Source organism: Ruditapes philippinarum, unplaced genomic scaffold (assembly GCF_026571515.1).
Source record: "Ruditapes philippinarum isolate M1 unplaced genomic scaffold, ASM2657151v2 ctg15726_1_1_1_1, whole genome shotgun sequence".
In the NCBI taxonomy this organism is placed as follows: domain Eukaryota; kingdom Metazoa; phylum Mollusca; class Bivalvia; order Venerida; family Veneridae; genus Ruditapes; species Ruditapes philippinarum.
This window is the reverse complement of record NW_026853232.1, coordinates 1-16,919: the sequence shown is the minus strand read 5'-3', so window position 1 is coordinate 16,919 and position 16,919 is coordinate 1. Positions and strand designations below refer to the sequence as shown.

At 32.8% G+C, this 16,919-nt stretch overlaps 1 protein-coding gene across 2 annotated transcripts; it reads right to left on the bottom strand.

The window, feature by feature from the left end:
* Positions 1 to 1,201: 1,201 nt before the first annotated feature.
* On the bottom strand, positions 1,202 to 16,280 carry LOC132736186 (uncharacterized). 2 transcript variants are annotated; one of them, XM_060723282.1, is made up of 17 exons: positions 16,250 to 16,280; positions 13,651 to 13,892; positions 13,286 to 13,319; positions 12,844 to 12,953; positions 12,436 to 12,541; positions 11,754 to 11,957; positions 11,356 to 11,447; positions 10,997 to 11,098; positions 10,509 to 10,791; positions 9,714 to 10,055; positions 9,193 to 9,262; positions 8,612 to 8,724; positions 8,031 to 8,117; positions 7,728 to 7,784; positions 6,670 to 6,809; positions 6,299 to 6,314; positions 1,202 to 1,390 (listed from the first exon to the last, which is right to left on the bottom strand). In XM_060723282.1, the coding sequence occupies exons 2-17, from the start codon at positions 13,759 to 13,761 to the stop codon at positions 1,377 to 1,379; spliced, it is 1,881 nt and encodes a 626-aa protein (XP_060579265.1). In that variant the 5' UTR covers positions 13,762 to 13,892; positions 16,250 to 16,280; the 3' UTR covers positions 1,202 to 1,376. The 2 variants fall into 2 exon arrangements, with proteins under 2 accessions (XP_060579265.1, XP_060579264.1); XM_060723281.1 differs by lacking the exon at positions 1,202 to 1,390 and having other exon boundaries at positions 6,143 to 6,314.
* Between the last annotated feature and the right edge of the window lie 639 nt (positions 16,281 to 16,919).

Here is a 16,919-nt window from a genome sequence, read left to right as displayed (position 1 = left end):
AAAATTAGTCTGGTAAGTACAAAATCTATATACATTTGTAATTTCAATACAAAAAACAACATTAAATATATCACAGTTGTTAAAATAACTGATAAATGATATTTATATTTTTAGAATCATACAAACACAACCAAAAATGAAATAATAGACAGGATAGACAAATAGAATTTGTTCAAAAACACAATGTATTTAAATATTTCAAAGGACACAAAGACTCTGAACGTTTTAAATATGAGCTCGCATGTTTTCAAGATATTTCTGCAACTTTAAGCAAGAAAAAGCTAAGATAAATCGTTCTCGTTCACATCTCATATTTAAGAACAAACAGCAAAAGAATTTTAACTGAAACATGTCAAATACTGTGTACCAAATGATTGTTTATCTTTTCTATAAAAAAAACATATTACTAAAGGTGCCTTTTATATGAATAACAACAAACTTGGCAGTAACTCTTTTTGTCATTATTACATTTGAGTCATTTTTATTTTTCATATTGGGCACAGATTTTAACACATATTGTTGCAAAATGATATACATTTCCCCTTTTGACGGAACGGATAAAAAGTAAAACGTTGAATGTAAATTGCATGTTGCCAGTCGACATGTTATTTAATGTCATTATCAAGTATCACATGTTACGGCTGTAGTATTAATGTTTTAATAAATAAAAACTCGACACAGATAAGCGTGATGTTTATGATTTCAACGAATCACAATAAAATACTCTTAGAAATATGATATTTGAAGTTGCTGTTGAAATTAAGAGTATGCTAAATACATGTATAATTCTATGTACTGTTTCCGTTTATTTTTTGTCCACATGTATTTTTTCCGTTTCAAATAAAACACTTTAACTAAACATCACAAAACCTTTGTGCACACATTAAAACAAGACAAACAATATAGACAAAATAAGTTTTGAATCAAAAACTCTATAACAGTTTCATAATCTTTGTGAGTATCTAATTTGAGCAATTTTCTATAACCACAAGTTTGGGATATATAATTCAAATATTAAAGCTTTAAATTGCACAATTTTGTCTGTGGAAATTTACGAAGGGAAACCACTAAATGGTGGGATGTCAATATAGAAGAAATTAAGAAAAATGACTTATATCTGGTAATGTATGCTACTATATCAATAGATTTTAAAAAAATATTTTTGTACCATGTTTAAATCACAGGAAAATGGTAAATATTTAATATATTTACCAAACAAAGAATGATATGACTATTTTCGCAGGCGGATTAAAATTAACATATTTCAGTCATTTTTTTCTGTCTCTTATAATGGTGTACTCAAGATTTGCATCATTAACATCAACCGGCATGTCATTCAACTGAAAATGTGTGAACAATGAGGAATGTTGTTCTGTTTAATCTCCACCATCTGCAATGTAAAGGAAATGAGTTTCATTTTTTTTTTTTTTAAAAAAAGCCATGCCCTGTGTTTTTTTAACAGTCTTAGAATTGAAAATTTCTGAAATAATGCTTATCTATTATACGATTTTTAAGATAATTGATGTATTCTAGAACGTACTTCTTTTATTCAGACTTAAGAGTAGTATAGGGCCCTCTTTAACGCCACGTCTGCGCATGCGCGACGCCATATTGGATTCTATATTTAGAATGACATCATCATTCTATTTTTATAATGTGATCATCTGTCTATTTTTAGAAATCTATTTTAATCTTCCAGAAGTATACAGAGCTGACTCGTATACACGATCTAGGGCTTGAATCGCGGACATTGTAGGTCAGCTCCTGGGCTCTAGACGGAGAGATAATTACCATCATTACAGATAAAAGAAATGTTTGTAAATAGATACGTGCTGACCATTTTAATTTATAAATTTAAAAAAATTACAAATAGTTTTTTAATATGTTCAAAATAAATAATGTTTATACATTTAATATCTGTAGAATATAACTTGTTTACTCTCCAACATCTAGTACGGAAATGACTGTAATGGCGTAGCGTCTTTGTAGACTGCGCATGTGCCGATTTATTTTTAGTCGCGGTCTTTCACAATCACCAGGAGCTATTTCGTCAGCCCCACGCAGGTGTCAATTGGGCATTAAGTACAGTCGCAGCTCAGTATAGGCATATAATACCTAGCAGAACTATGTTGAACAAAAACCCTTTGTCCTTCGTTACTAAATATAGTTTTTCATTAATCAAAGTTCGGTTCGCTCATCACAAAAGATCAATAGAATTGACGGTCAATTATTTTCGTTTGATGTCCCCGAAAAGCAATTAAATTGCGTTCAAGCGTTATACGGCCATTTATCAATGTTAGAAAAAGTCATTAAATGGCATTGAGGCGTAAATGGTTTACCTGGTGCGTGTCGGACAAAGTATTCAAACGAAAGGTGTTGACAAATGCTACAAGCTCGTACTGTTAAACCTGAAGTGAAATCACTAATGCGTAAAAATCATTAAAATAACCAAAATAAGCTTACCCCAGTCTTTATTCCTCGCCTATCAAACTATTTATGACGATACACTATAGCCTATCGTTAAACGGTCCAGTTACGACAGGTTTAAAACGGTGTTGCTATTTTGATCAGCCAATGAAATGGAAGAACGATGATGTCTAAAAATAGACAGCCTCGTTTTGAACCCACTCATTTTCATCAACCAATGAAAAGTGGAGAAGCATGACTGGATAAATTTTGATATTATGTATCTAGAAAAGAACGCCTTTTTGTCTTTTATGCAACACTTCATGATATCGATTTTCAAGATATTTGTTTCATTTGATAGACCTGACCATATGCTTCAAAATAATCTCTAGGTTCTCGATTCGATTATTAGCCGTTCTCGAGTTATGGCCCTTTATTGGTTTTTTAAACCACTTTTTTCAAAGTCCATAAAACCCTTAGATGTATTTACCGTTTGAAATATCTCTGCGAGTAGATACAGAAAATTTTAACTATATGGATCTATCTTATACCGTTTCTGAGGTAGGATAGTTTGAATATGGCAGACAAAATCACTCATGCGGAGAAACGCGCATAACTTTTTCGTTTATGAACGAAACATAATCGTGTTTGGTATCAAATTTAAGGTCTTGACAAGTACATTATAGTCACGCGATCAAACCGGATGTCAAGTCACTCGTGCGTAAAATTCATTTTTCTCCCCAACCAACGGAGTGATCTTATCAATACCTGTATCGAACAAGGTATTACAAACTAGGTTCAGAAAATGTATACTTTTGTATCGCTGACTCGAATAGGGCCCGAGAAATGAAGTAAATTCACTCAAGCGTAAAATGTGGATTTACGCCTTCCTAAGTCAACATAACCCGGTCATTTAAGGCGCTCTTTATGAATACGGACTAAAATCACTAGTGCATAAACGCTCTATTTCAATTAAACATTCTTCATTGAAAATACTGTACTTGAAATATAAACTCAACTTACTGCGTAATGATGTTTACTCTATGATGTCCAATCACCAAATGACTGAAGTCACCACTGCGATACATTATATGCATGCGCTGATCTAAATTTAGAAATTATATTGTCCAATCTAACAGCAGTTTCTCTTTTCTTACGAATCAGACAGAAGGATTGTTTGACCAACGATTTTGGTCACGTGATTATTAAAAACATAAATAGATGAATAACGTCATGCCAAAAACAGCAGCCAGTCAGATTTTAATACGTGTGTATAAAAAAAGAATATGTTTTCCTGCGTATATTTTATCAATAAACACGTATGACTGGAAACAGGATCTGTCTTCTATTTATCTCCTGCTCCTCCACCACCACCAACCACTACCTCTACCACCACCTGCACCACCACCACCGCCACAACCACCAACATCACAACCGCCACCACTGCCATCACCACCGCCACAACCAATGCCGCAGCAACCGCCGCCGCCACCACCGCCGCCAAAACTGCCGCCGCCAACACCAACACAACCACCGCCACCACCACCAGCACCACCACCTCCACCACCTCTACCACCACCACAACCATCACTACCACCAGTGGTGGTGGTGTGAAAGTGGCGGTAGTGGTGGTGGTAGAGGAGGCGGTGGCAGTGGTGGTGGTGGAGGAGGTGGTGGTGGTGGTGTGAAGGTGGTGGTGGCTTTGGTGGCGGTGGTGGTGGCGGCGGCGGCAGTATAATGTATCACAGTGGTGACTTCAGTCATTTGGTGATTGGACATCATAGAGTAAACATCATTACGAAGTAAGTTGAGTTTATATTTCAAGTACAGTATTTTCAACAAAGAATGTTTAGTAGAAATAGAGCGTTTTCACAAGTGATTTTTAGTCCGTATGAATAAAGAGCGCCTTAAAACATTTCGTACGATACCAAACATGACTGGGTCATATTGACTAAGGAAGGCGTAATTCCACTTTTTACGCTTGAGTGATTTTACTTCATTTCTCAGGCCCTGTTCGAGACAGCGATACAAAAGTATACATTTTCTGAATCTAGAGAGTAATACATTTCGTTCGATACAGGTATTGATAAGATCACTCCGTTGGTTGGGGAGAAAAAATGAATTTCATGCATGAGTGACTTGACATCTAGTTTGATCGCGTGACTATAATGTACTCGTCAAGTCCTTCAATTTGATACCAAACACGACTATGTTTCGTTCATAAACGAAAAAGTTATGCGCGTTTTTCCGCATGAGTGATTTTGTCTGCCATATTCAAACTCTCCTATCTCAGAAATGGTAAGAGATAGAACCATATAATAATACATTTTCTGTATCTACTCGCAGAGATTATTCAAACGGTAAATACATCTAAGGGATTTATGGATTTTGAAAAAAGTGGTTTAAAAAAACAATAAAGGGCCATAACTCGAGAACGTCTAAAAATCGAATCGAAAACCTAGGGATTATTTTGAAGCATTTGATCAGGTCTATCAAATGAAACAAATATCTTGAAAATCGATATTGTAAAGTGTTGCATAAAAGATAAAAAGGCGTTTTTTTTCTAGATACATAATGTCAAAATTTATCCAGTCATGCTTCTCCACTTTTCATTGGTTGATGAAAATGAGTGGGTTCAAAATGAGGCTGTCTATTTTTAGACGTCATCGTTCTTCAATTTCATTGGCTGATCAAAAATAGCAATACCGGTTTAAACCTGTCGTAACTGGACCGTTCAACGATAGGCTATAGTGTATTGTCATAAATAAATTGATAGGCGAGGAATAAAGACTGGGGTAAGCTTATTTTGGATATTTTAATGATTTTTACTCATGAGTGATTTCACTTCCAGTACTTCCAGTTTCAAAGTACGAGCTTGTAGCATTTGTCAAGACCTTGTCCGACACGCACCAGGTAAACCATTTACGCCTCAATGCCATTTAATGACTTTTTCTAACATTGATAAATGGCCGTATAACGCTTGAACGCAATTTAATTGCTTTTCGGGGACATCAAACGAAAATAATTGACCGTCAATTCTATTGATCTTTTGTGATGAGCGAACCGAACTTTGATTAATGAAAAGCTATATTTAGTAACGAAGGACAAAGGTTTTTTATTCAACATAGTTCTGCTAGGTATTATAAGCCTAGACTGAGCGGCGACTGTACTTAATGCCCAATGCTTTTTCTTTCATTGACACCTGCGTGGGGCTGATGAAATAGCTCCTGGTGATTGTGAAAGACCGCGACTAAAAATAGATCGGCACATGCGCAGTCTACAAGGACGCTACGCCTTACAGTCATTTCCTTACTAGATGTTGGAGAGTAAACAAGTTATATTTTACAAATATTAAATGTATAAATATTATTTATTTTGAACATAATTATTAAAAAACTATTTGTAATTTTTTTAAATTTATAAATTCAAATGTTAAGCACGTATCTATTTACAAACATTTCTTTTATCTGTAATGATGGTAATTATCTCTCCGACTAGGGCCGAGGACCTGACCTACAATGTCCGCGATTCCAGCCCTAGATCGTGTATAAGAGTTGGTTCCGTATACTTCCAGGAGATTAAAATTGATTTCTAAAATTAGACGGATGATCACATTCTAAAAATAGAACAATGAAAATGTCATTTTAAAAATAGAATCCAATATGGCGTCGCGTATGCGCAGACGTGGCGTTAAAGAAGCCCCTATACTACTCTTAAGTTATTTTGCCCTTTTTAGAAAAACGGTGATAATGGTTATAATGGACTTGTTCAATGTGATAATCATAATCTATAATGTATTTAGTATTTAAGATAAAGGTTCAAGGTAATATCTTTTATAGAATAGAAGACTAGACTTATAGTTAAGAAAACTTTTCTTCAATTTTTAACTCACTGCTCTGTTGATCATCCTAAAAAAGAAAGAATAAACAATGATGCACCCTGCAACAAAGAATGTCTATATATTATAAGACAAACACACACACGCGCGCACACACGCTTGCGCACACACACAAGATTTTTAAGATATAAAAAAATAAGTAAATCAACTGAAATCTGTACAATATGGAGGTAAATCCATATTTTGAAGAGTACCCAACAGGTCGAATTCTACTGAACGAGTAGCCAAGGGCTTGTTTGACATTTACAAAAAGTGCAAAGACATTATATAAAACTGAAACCTCGTAAAAACTTAATGTCACTTACAACAAATAAAAAAATTACTATTTGTGGTTATAGTTATATGTTGTAGATTTTATCACTTACACTATTGTTTCCCGGCTGTAATAATGTACCCAGATGACCTGGTAGATTCAAACTGTCAGATGTTTGTACAGTTATGATCTGATTCTCTATGTAAGTTCTATTATTGTATGTCACTGCTTGCCTTAGTCGCTCATCTCTTTCTGCATATTTCATAAAAATTATATTTCGGTTAGAAATAACAAAGAATACTTTTTTATTAGCATATTTTTATAGTCGTTCAATCATAGCGTCAAAATTCATGTTTTCAAGATATTCAGGAATTCATGATTTTAATTTCATAAATTTACGAGTTCAACTTCGCAAGATCAACTTCGGGACTGAATTCACTTTTGAACTTCATAATTTAACATCATGAATTCAAGTTTTTCAACTACATGAATTTGAAACCGTAAATTCAAGAATTTGCGAACATGAATTCTTGAAGTTTAAATCTTGAAGTTCAAAATATTAATTCATGAAGTTGAAATCATGTAATCTTGAAGTTAATATAGTGAATTTAAGAGTTGAAATCGTGAATTCACGAAGATGAAATGGGGAATACATGAAGTTGAAATGTCCGTCCCCACTGGTCTTCGTAGGTATAAGACGACTTGTCCATTCTATTATCAGGTCGGTGTATCCAAGGTTTAAATTCCTTTGTAATTAAAACAAGCAAATTTGATTTGATAATCAGATATCGTCCGCTGTGTTTTCCTTCTTGCTGATTCTCTTACAGATGTTCCTGGGTTTTATTTCGACTGAGTTTGGGGAATGTCTTCTCCCTTGTTGAGCATTCTATTTAATTTACTATAGATGACATGACCCTTTGCAAGATCTTCAGTAACATAATTGTAAAACGTTCGCCCTCTTTAACTATAAACAGCTAAAATTATATAGGACATTAAATTGAAGAAAATAAATTGTTCAGTTAATATTATTCAACATATACCATGCATCTTTGCGTACAGAACACATTCTATTGAGGTAATATAAAATGATCCGTAATTTATTGTTATATGAAAAAATATTGTTTTCGGGTCTATCAGATGTCATATTTATTATTGTTTTTTAATACTTACTTCTTTTCACATAATACAAAATTGCTGACACAAATCCTATAGGTACGCCAAATATAACTGTAAATATCAAAATATATAACAATTAAAATACTTTGCTAAAAATCAGACCTCACAGTAAGTTATACAGAATCTCAAAATCTATTTGTGGTATACAAAATTATGCAAGTAGTTAATATTTTACTTTATTTTATTGTATGCCTGGTTGTACTTTTATTCGTTTAAGAAATGTAAAATATAACAATGATCATTATTCATTTACATGTATTTTAAAGTTAATGTATTACGTCAAATTTTTATACTTACATATAAATGCCCACCAAGGAAATTCCAGGCTCTGTTTATCACCAGGATCTACTGTATTGCCATTGGCATACGTTCTTTGTGTAATTTCTGAAATATGTTATTATTTTGTTAGACTACGGACACTTGTTGAAATGTTTAAATACCCTTTTTATTCATGTTTAAGCTTTCCTTGTTCATTATAATATAAGAGTATAATTATAGTACTTACGCCAAACCAGTAACAGAGACATTGGCCGTGTTGTGATTAGTTGTTATTAAAATAAAAGTCGCGGACTTACCATAATTTTATTCAATTTTGTAGTTTGGTCACTGATCTCTATATACATATACACACCCTTGTTCCAGAACTCACTTCACATTGCTTCTTGTTTCTCATAAGACAGCACTTATCAAACTAGTTGGATACTTGTATAAAATATTTGTATCGTTATGTGTTGCTTAACCTTTTAACGTTTATTACAATTACAATATGAACGTGACCGTATAATTTATACAAGTTTGCGTATTAAGCAAAATACTTTAGACTCATTCAAAGTATGATGTGATCATATGTAAAGAAAGTATAGTTTACATGAATTTACCTGGTGTCTCGCTCTTTGGCAGTGTCGTTGTCTTAGGATGCATATACGTTGTAAAAGATGTTTTCTCTGTAGCTGGTTGTAATGTTAATGTTTTTGTCTCAGGAAAAATGTCCCTATGAAATCAAGATTCATGCAAGAAATCTCTATAAATGTTTTTCTTTTTCATTTCTGAGAATGAATTATGCACATGTATCATCTAAATTAATAGAGTTGAGCACAGCCAAACAATCAGACACGAAAATTGCACCAGTGTGACAGCAGAGTAACTACTGAATTTAGATTGTAAGGTTCTCCTTATGTAGTGTTTATTAATAAAATGTCAGTAGTGTTTGTATTCTGGGTCTGTAATATCGCCAAATAATTATACATTATATTCGCATTATATATCTAATATCATTAATCTGTAATAACATATTTCATAGGCTCAATTCACTTCTATATTATATAATTCTAAATATAAGAAATATACAAATTTAAGTAAATAAATGAATACATTTTGTTGCATTTGTTTAATTGTAGTGTCTGCAAAAAAACAAATATTCCATTTCACATTTAATATTTCTTAGAAGATATTCACTTACATTCGAGTGCATTCAAAGTCAGGTGCTTTCCTCTCAAACCCTTCATCACATTTATCAGCACAAGTGCCATCTGAAATTTAAATTTAAGGCTAGAAGTGGGAGAAGAGGCACATACCGTTTGTCACTTTGATTAAAGTAGTGGAATGGAGAGTTCGAAAGAAAATACATTTGCCATGCATGCACATAATCACTTAACATATAAGCATTTGCTTAAACAGCAAGTTAAAAGGTTAAAAATTGCATTCATTCGTAGTAATCGACTTGTGGAACTGATAATTCATCAGGGATGAATGATTTTATTAATGATGTGTAGGAAGTGGCTGATTAAGTTCTGAAGTAATTTGAGAATAATATTTGAAGCCCTGTTTCTGCAAAACAATTCCGAAAACAGTCATGTTAGAAGTGTCTATCAGTGCATAATGAACGTTACGATTGTCCGTTACAAAATAACAGTATCAGTAAAATTTTAAACATGCATTATATAAGAATTAAAAAGGAAAAACATATTACAAAAGATTTACTTGGAAGAGGGAGATTCGTCGATATGCATGGATTATTATCGTTAATATGTTCACACAAGAACGAGTAAGTGAATTCATCTCGGTCGTAATCCAGCAGAAAATTGCCATGGGCGTTGAAGAATCCAAGTTTAAAGTTGCAATAAACTTGGGTAGGGTTAACTGTGTCTCCCACGGAAAACACAACGTATCTTTCAGGGATGTCATTCAGGTCTCTGTGTTCGTTTGTACATGCGTGGATACAGTCAGATTCATATTGCTGGTATTTTCCGTCTGCACAATCATCTTCCAGGAGAAATATTTTGTTTTTAAATTTATCATCAACGAATGCCTTGTAATACCGTCCTAAAATGGACATTGAAGGTAATGAAGGTAAATCGAACTGCAGAATTAACATGAAATGCACTCCATTACAAAAATGGTAACTTGTTATTAAAATGAAGATACTGTTAATAATGATTAATGGAAACGTTTTAAGAATGTTAAATAAATATTTATATATTGATAAATATTTCAAGAGTATATTGTTTTCGTCATACCAGGAAACAACAGTAACATTAACGTTAAGACGACAATCAATCCAGATAATAAACAAAATAATTAATATGAAAATGGTATATTTATTCTTGCTACGTCCCATTTAACATTTATAAAGAACGGACGTTTCAGGAAAGGTATTATTATTAAACTCTAGCATTAGTTTATAATTAGAATAAAATTTGTCACAATCATGAATTAACAGGATACTTAACAATTAACTGACATATATTTAACTATGATTCATATTAATCAATGTACCTTTCTTGCATGATAAATTCTTTTTCAAACACACGAAGGCACCAAATTCATTAGTGTTGATACAATATGGCTTTTCATCTTCATCACATAGATCTGAGAAATCGCAGCTGTCTGTCACGAGTTGAAGGTCATTTCCATTGGTGTGACAGAGTTCATTCAATGAATAAAAATTGTCAATGTTACAGTATTTCGATACAAGCAAATCTTTCGAAAACATTATTGTATTGTCGTTGCGGGGAGCTCCATTTACAACATGGCCTATGGTGAAGAGGATGAACAGGACCTGAAAAGAAGAATAATAACGTGTAATCTATATCAAGCATAGTCAAATGTAACTTTATGAATGAACACACGATAATTGCTCCAGAAATGTTTATTTTTCTCATAATTTATTAAGTATTATATTTAAATAACTGATTTCAAGCTATAAGTAGAGTTATTAGCTCAAGAAGTAGATATTACATAACTTTTATTACATGTTTTCTTACCATGAGTAATTTATCCAAATAAAGGTTTGGTTTCTTGTTTCGGGTACGTTTCAGATGAACATCTCCATCCATATTTTCTGAAATTTTTAAGTCTAAATGACCCTGATATCAAATATAATAGACAACAATTAAATGGACATACACGCCACCAAATATACAAAGCATATTGATGAGTCCATAATCTTTATCCCGTTATGGTAATCATTTATTCTAATAATGAAACAGTGTTATGGTTTTATGGTCAAGTTTAATTGTCAACTTATATATTACAAATTATTTTAACAAGATCGACAGAGTTGCCTCTCTTATAATAGTATAAATAGTTACATTTAAATGTTATTATGCAAAACGAATTTTACCCGCGGAGTTGTATAGCTTTCCGAACGTTCTAAATTGTCCTCCTCATTGCAACTATTTGTGTCTGTGATTGGCTTTTGGCCGCAAAACTGATCTGTTATTTTTAAAAAGAAATAGACAGAAAAAACATAGTAGCATTCACTTTAATACAATTTAAATGATAGATTTTGATAATCGACCCCAAGACAAATAACATTAGATTTACCTTGCAGTAATTGGAAACGACAGGATTCATTCACCATATTAGACACATTATATGATAGCACTTTTACATTTTCTTAATAAAAAATGTTTTATATTGTACCTTGAATTTTATTTCTGAGTAGCGTACATATTCAATTAAGCCATTCATTTAGCAAAATAATTAGTCTTTTGATTTAATATATACCAATATCCTTACGTGTGCAAATAATTGCCGCATTGTTGTTGATCATTAAATTGTTTTGATTTGCATAGTCATCTGTAATTTTATGATAGATGTTATTGATGAAAACCATGATGTTCAATCCTTCTCCGATAACCATATATGTTTCGTAGCATACGATTATACACACTCTTGCCGAACGATTAAAGTTCCTGGATGAATATTGTGCTATTTTCATACCTTAAATTGAACAATGAGAATATTTCTGTTCAACATCAATTTATCAACTAATTATAACTTATAACAATATAAATTACAAAATATGAAAACTGTAAGTGTAGCAGATATATGAAACACCAGTATGGCCAAATAACTCTATGATAATCTTTTTTCATTCTTATCAGACCTTTATTCTTTACAATTACCTATATCTAGACTTCCATCAACTACAATTGCTACCGTTCCCAGATTTCTTTTCTTTATCAATGTTATGTTTAATGTATATGTTTTTCATGGTTCTCTGGGTTAAAAGGAAGTACTTGTAACCTTGGGTGAGGCCCGGGCCCTCATTCGAAATGCATGTTACTGGGAAATTATATGAATATAATAAATGGACGAGAGCACAGTGATGTTTGATCTTTTGGACTGGACAATGTGTCGCGATTACATTTTAGATATCAAATAATAATCTATTGGTATATGCAAAGTGTATTTGTACCTTTGGAATCGGTGCCTTCTGCGAAATTGTCTTGTTTCCATTTATTGATATCGGCAATGATGTTCATAGATGTAGAAACAGGTGCTGATATACTGTCAAACAATACCTATTTAAAAAGGCATCGGTAAAATGAAGGAGAAACTGTAAACGTGTTGAAAATCTAATTTAACTTCAGGCGAATTTATAAACATGATTTTTAATACCTCACTGAAAAATAATTCTTTATTGTTCATGTCATGCTTACAACCACATTAAGTGGACAATCAATGTCTTGTAATCAACTTATACTTTGAAAATACGTCTATTTATGTTTGCCTTAAGATCTACCAAAAAAGATACTGTTGGTAAAAGGACATCAAAATAAAGGATAAAACTAGAAGACCTCAACAGACAAAAGCAGACATAAACCTGAATGTAAACAATTGACGCGTCCAGTGTATTGTCCTCTTTTCCGATATTCCGTTGCAGGCAGATTTTGATACCATAACACGTCTTTGCAAACTTCGTAACTATGTAAGCTAGATAGAATTAATATAGAAAAAGTTTTAACAGGGATAAGATTCGATAGAGATAACAATGTTTACACAACACGACATGTTAACATTTTATGTACAAAAAAACCGTTTATGATGATTTTTTTATTGACATTGTTAGGACACAGGGTGCATAGTAAAACAATATTAATCAATGAAGACAAGCAACAAGAAGAAAATAAACGAAATATTAATCATAAATATTTTATCCTGACATGCTTTCATTATCTTAAGTTCTCGCCTTTAGTTAACCATTATGTAATTTTTCAATAGAGAAAGTGTACCGACAAATATTTTTAAAAAAGAAATAAACATACCTGTGCCATTCCATATGTCTGATAAGATTTCAACCTAAAACAATACAAATGATGAATGCAAATCAAAATGATAATTTGGTTTGAATATAATTTGCTGGAAAAAAAGAGAATTAAAAATTTCATGTAATTTAAAAGGACATCGCTATTTGTTTAAAATGCACATTATGATTTGATTTGCAGCACTCGTTGGATTTGAGATGTTCATTTCTTATTATTTCTTACATAACATTTACTGCTTGAGACGAAAATATGTCGGCTATAAACACTTTTGAATTCAATCCCATTTCCAGAAAACTTCACATAAATTGCATTAGAATTTTCGAAAAAGCTTTCTTATAAAGTAAGAGAGAGAAAAAACACTTAACCTGCTGAAGCATATCTTTATATGACTTTCTCATTCTGCACACTTCTACGAGTGTCTGCGGACAAAGTTCCTGGATAAACTTGTAATAGCCACGATCTTTGTCTGACATCATGCACAAAAAGACATCAAATCAGTGCTTTTGCTGAGATATACACTATGGTAACAACTGCAGACTTGACAGAGATTTACTAGCGCATCTTATATGGCTTTTATCAGGAAGAGGGCGCAGATGCACTGTTTATGCTGAAACATAAAGTTCGATAAAAAGGAAAACATTATAGAACAAGAAGCAAACCTTGTAAACTTGTATAATTTATGTTATTTCTAAGTTTTTTTTATACATCGTTATTTATTTATTTGGCACAATAAACAACGGGGTAATTTATCATGAGAAATGGAACAAGTCGAGATGAATGCGTTCGGTCAAAAATAAACATCACATGGGATAAATCAGGTTATAAACGTTAGACGTAGATTAAACAGATAGAAGCGAAATCGATTAATGCTGTTTACCTTATGATTTCGGTAATGCACTATGCTGTCTAAACATTTATACTTATCTCCGTTAGCAGCTTATTAAATAGTGAAACATTTGACCGATGCGCAGAAGAGTACATAATTACTCAATTTTTTATATCAATGCAATAATGCAGGTCAGGAAACATACGATAGTAAATGTAATTTAATGTTCTAAATGTTATTTTCTAAATAAAAGTATGTACTGTTATATAAAAAATCGAAATGCAGGAGACACACAAATATGATAAAAATGGTACTAAAATTTAATTTACATTAAGCTTTGAAATGGCTTAACAGTACATTTACACGAGATATGGTTGTGAAACTGAAGCAGGTTTTCAATTATCAACATTCTAGAAAGTTCTGTTCTTAGTTGTGGTACAAATATTAGCAATAAACAATGTAACTTTGTGCAATATAGAGGATGAATAGTAAAGAAACAAAATAAATAAACGAGCATTTTGTAATTACCGCAGATTTAGGAATTGGTGTAGCATTGACCTTGATCCTGGAGGGAGGGGCCCTAAGAAAATTTCAGAGTAAGGTTTCCACATTAGCTAGCTAGTCATACACCAAATACTTTTATAAATCATACACATTACTCTGTTTATCCACCTGAAACCAATTTCTATTTTTAGTAACAATGACATTGACTTGATCCTATGTGACTTAAAAGCAAGCAAGGTCTTCAAATCATCTTTGCTAGACACAAAGTTTTATTGATTTGTCCAATTCCGAATTCTTATTATTACTGACCAGAAAATTAAATTTTCTATTTCAGTAGCAGCAACATTGACTTCGAACCTGCATGACCCAAAAGCAAGTGACGACGTCCCCCTTAGCTTGCAACACACCAAATTTTATTGAAATATCTCATACCTAGCTCTAGTTTTTGACAAGAAACCAAATGTTCCATTTTTAGTTTCAGCAACCTTGACGGCCCACACGAATGTAAGGTTTTCACATAAGCTTGCTCACACAAGTTTTATTGAATTATGTCATTCCTTACTAAAGATTTTTACCGGAAAATAATCTTTTTTAAGAAACAGTGATTTGACCTTTACCTGACCAAAAAGCAATCTCAAATGAGGTCTTTACATATGCTTTGCAACAAACCCAGTTTATTCCTAACAAATTAATGATTTTGACCCTAGGGGCCCCAAAAGCAATATTCAGCGATTTATCCGCATAAGCTTGCTGCATACCAAGTTTTATTATATTATCCCATCTACTCTAGGTATTGACCAGAAACCAGTTTCTTTTTTTAGTAACCGCAAACGTAAACCTAAGCTAGCGAAAGCGAGGTCTTCCATAAGCTCCCTATATACCAAGTTAAATTGAGACAGTCAATTTGAACTTAAGTTATTGATCAGAAACCATCTTGCTTTATGCCCGTTCCGCCTTACCCTTAAAATTTTCAAAATAGAAAGTGTTGTTCGTGTGACTTATCAAAAAGCGCTATAAACTGGTTTAACAATGAACTACCGCTTAGTCTTAAGCGTTGTCGTTTTATTATGTTAATCGTGACGCGATATTACAATTTATCGGCTTCGGTGGTATTTAAACTATTCTATAAATACCTTTAAATGTCTGCATTAATTGAAGTGTAAACATCATGCAGTCATCGAACTTATTTTTGAAATACAAATATATTTCGGATATGGTGGCTGATTTGTTCCGTGCGAAATGCGAAAAGACGAAAATATTTTTTTCGCGTGGGGCGAAATTTGCAGTTTTAACGAGTTTTCTCCTGGCGACTTTTCGCCCCGCAACATTCTATGTATCATGTCTTAATCAACAGTTTGTCGTATCCTTTGTCGTTTCATGGGCGAAATCAAGCCACAGTTTGAATCTTGTATTTTAGCCTGCAATTTGTACATAGTATCTTTGCATGGGGAGTCGCAAAGCTAAAACACGAAATATTAACCTAGTTTTTCGCCGTCCGTTAAGGCACTTATGTTACACATACTTTTTTGCTCAAATAATTTTCCATCTCTACAGATAATCAGGATATACAAAGTTTAAAAAAAATATGACAAAAGAAAACAATGTGAAGTAATAATCACTTTTTAATTACTTACCGTCTTATCCAGACGTTACTTCCGTGTCAAACACTGCGAAAAATATACTGATATACGGGAATATACGGTCCCGTATTTTTGATATATACGGGCGTGTACGGGATGTATTCGTCGAATATACGGACCAAGTATACGAGTCCGTATAGGGAACACCGGGTATACGGGAAGTCCGTATATGCATCAGGCATATACGGAATTCCGTATTTGCCCCATATACATGTACGTATATTTTTCGTACTTTTGAAGTATACGGAGAATAAAATCCCGTATACGGACTATATTAAGGTTGCTATCCCTAGTATACTATAAATATACCAAGGATATACGGGACCGTATTTTCTACATATACAGAGGATATACGGACTCGTATTTTCTACGTATACAGAGGATATACGGAACCGTATATTCTACATATACAGATGATATACGGAATCGTATTTTCTACATATACAGAAGATATACGAAATGGTATTTTCTACATATACAGGGGATATACGGAATCGTATTTTCAATGTATACAGGGGATATACGGAATTGCATTTTTTAGTTGTCAACAGGGAATACAGAACTGTATTTTTCTTGATAAAAGAAGATACAGATAATATCAAAAGCATGCATTTACATTTAAGTGACACGTATACATGACCAAAATGCAGACTTGTACAATAGA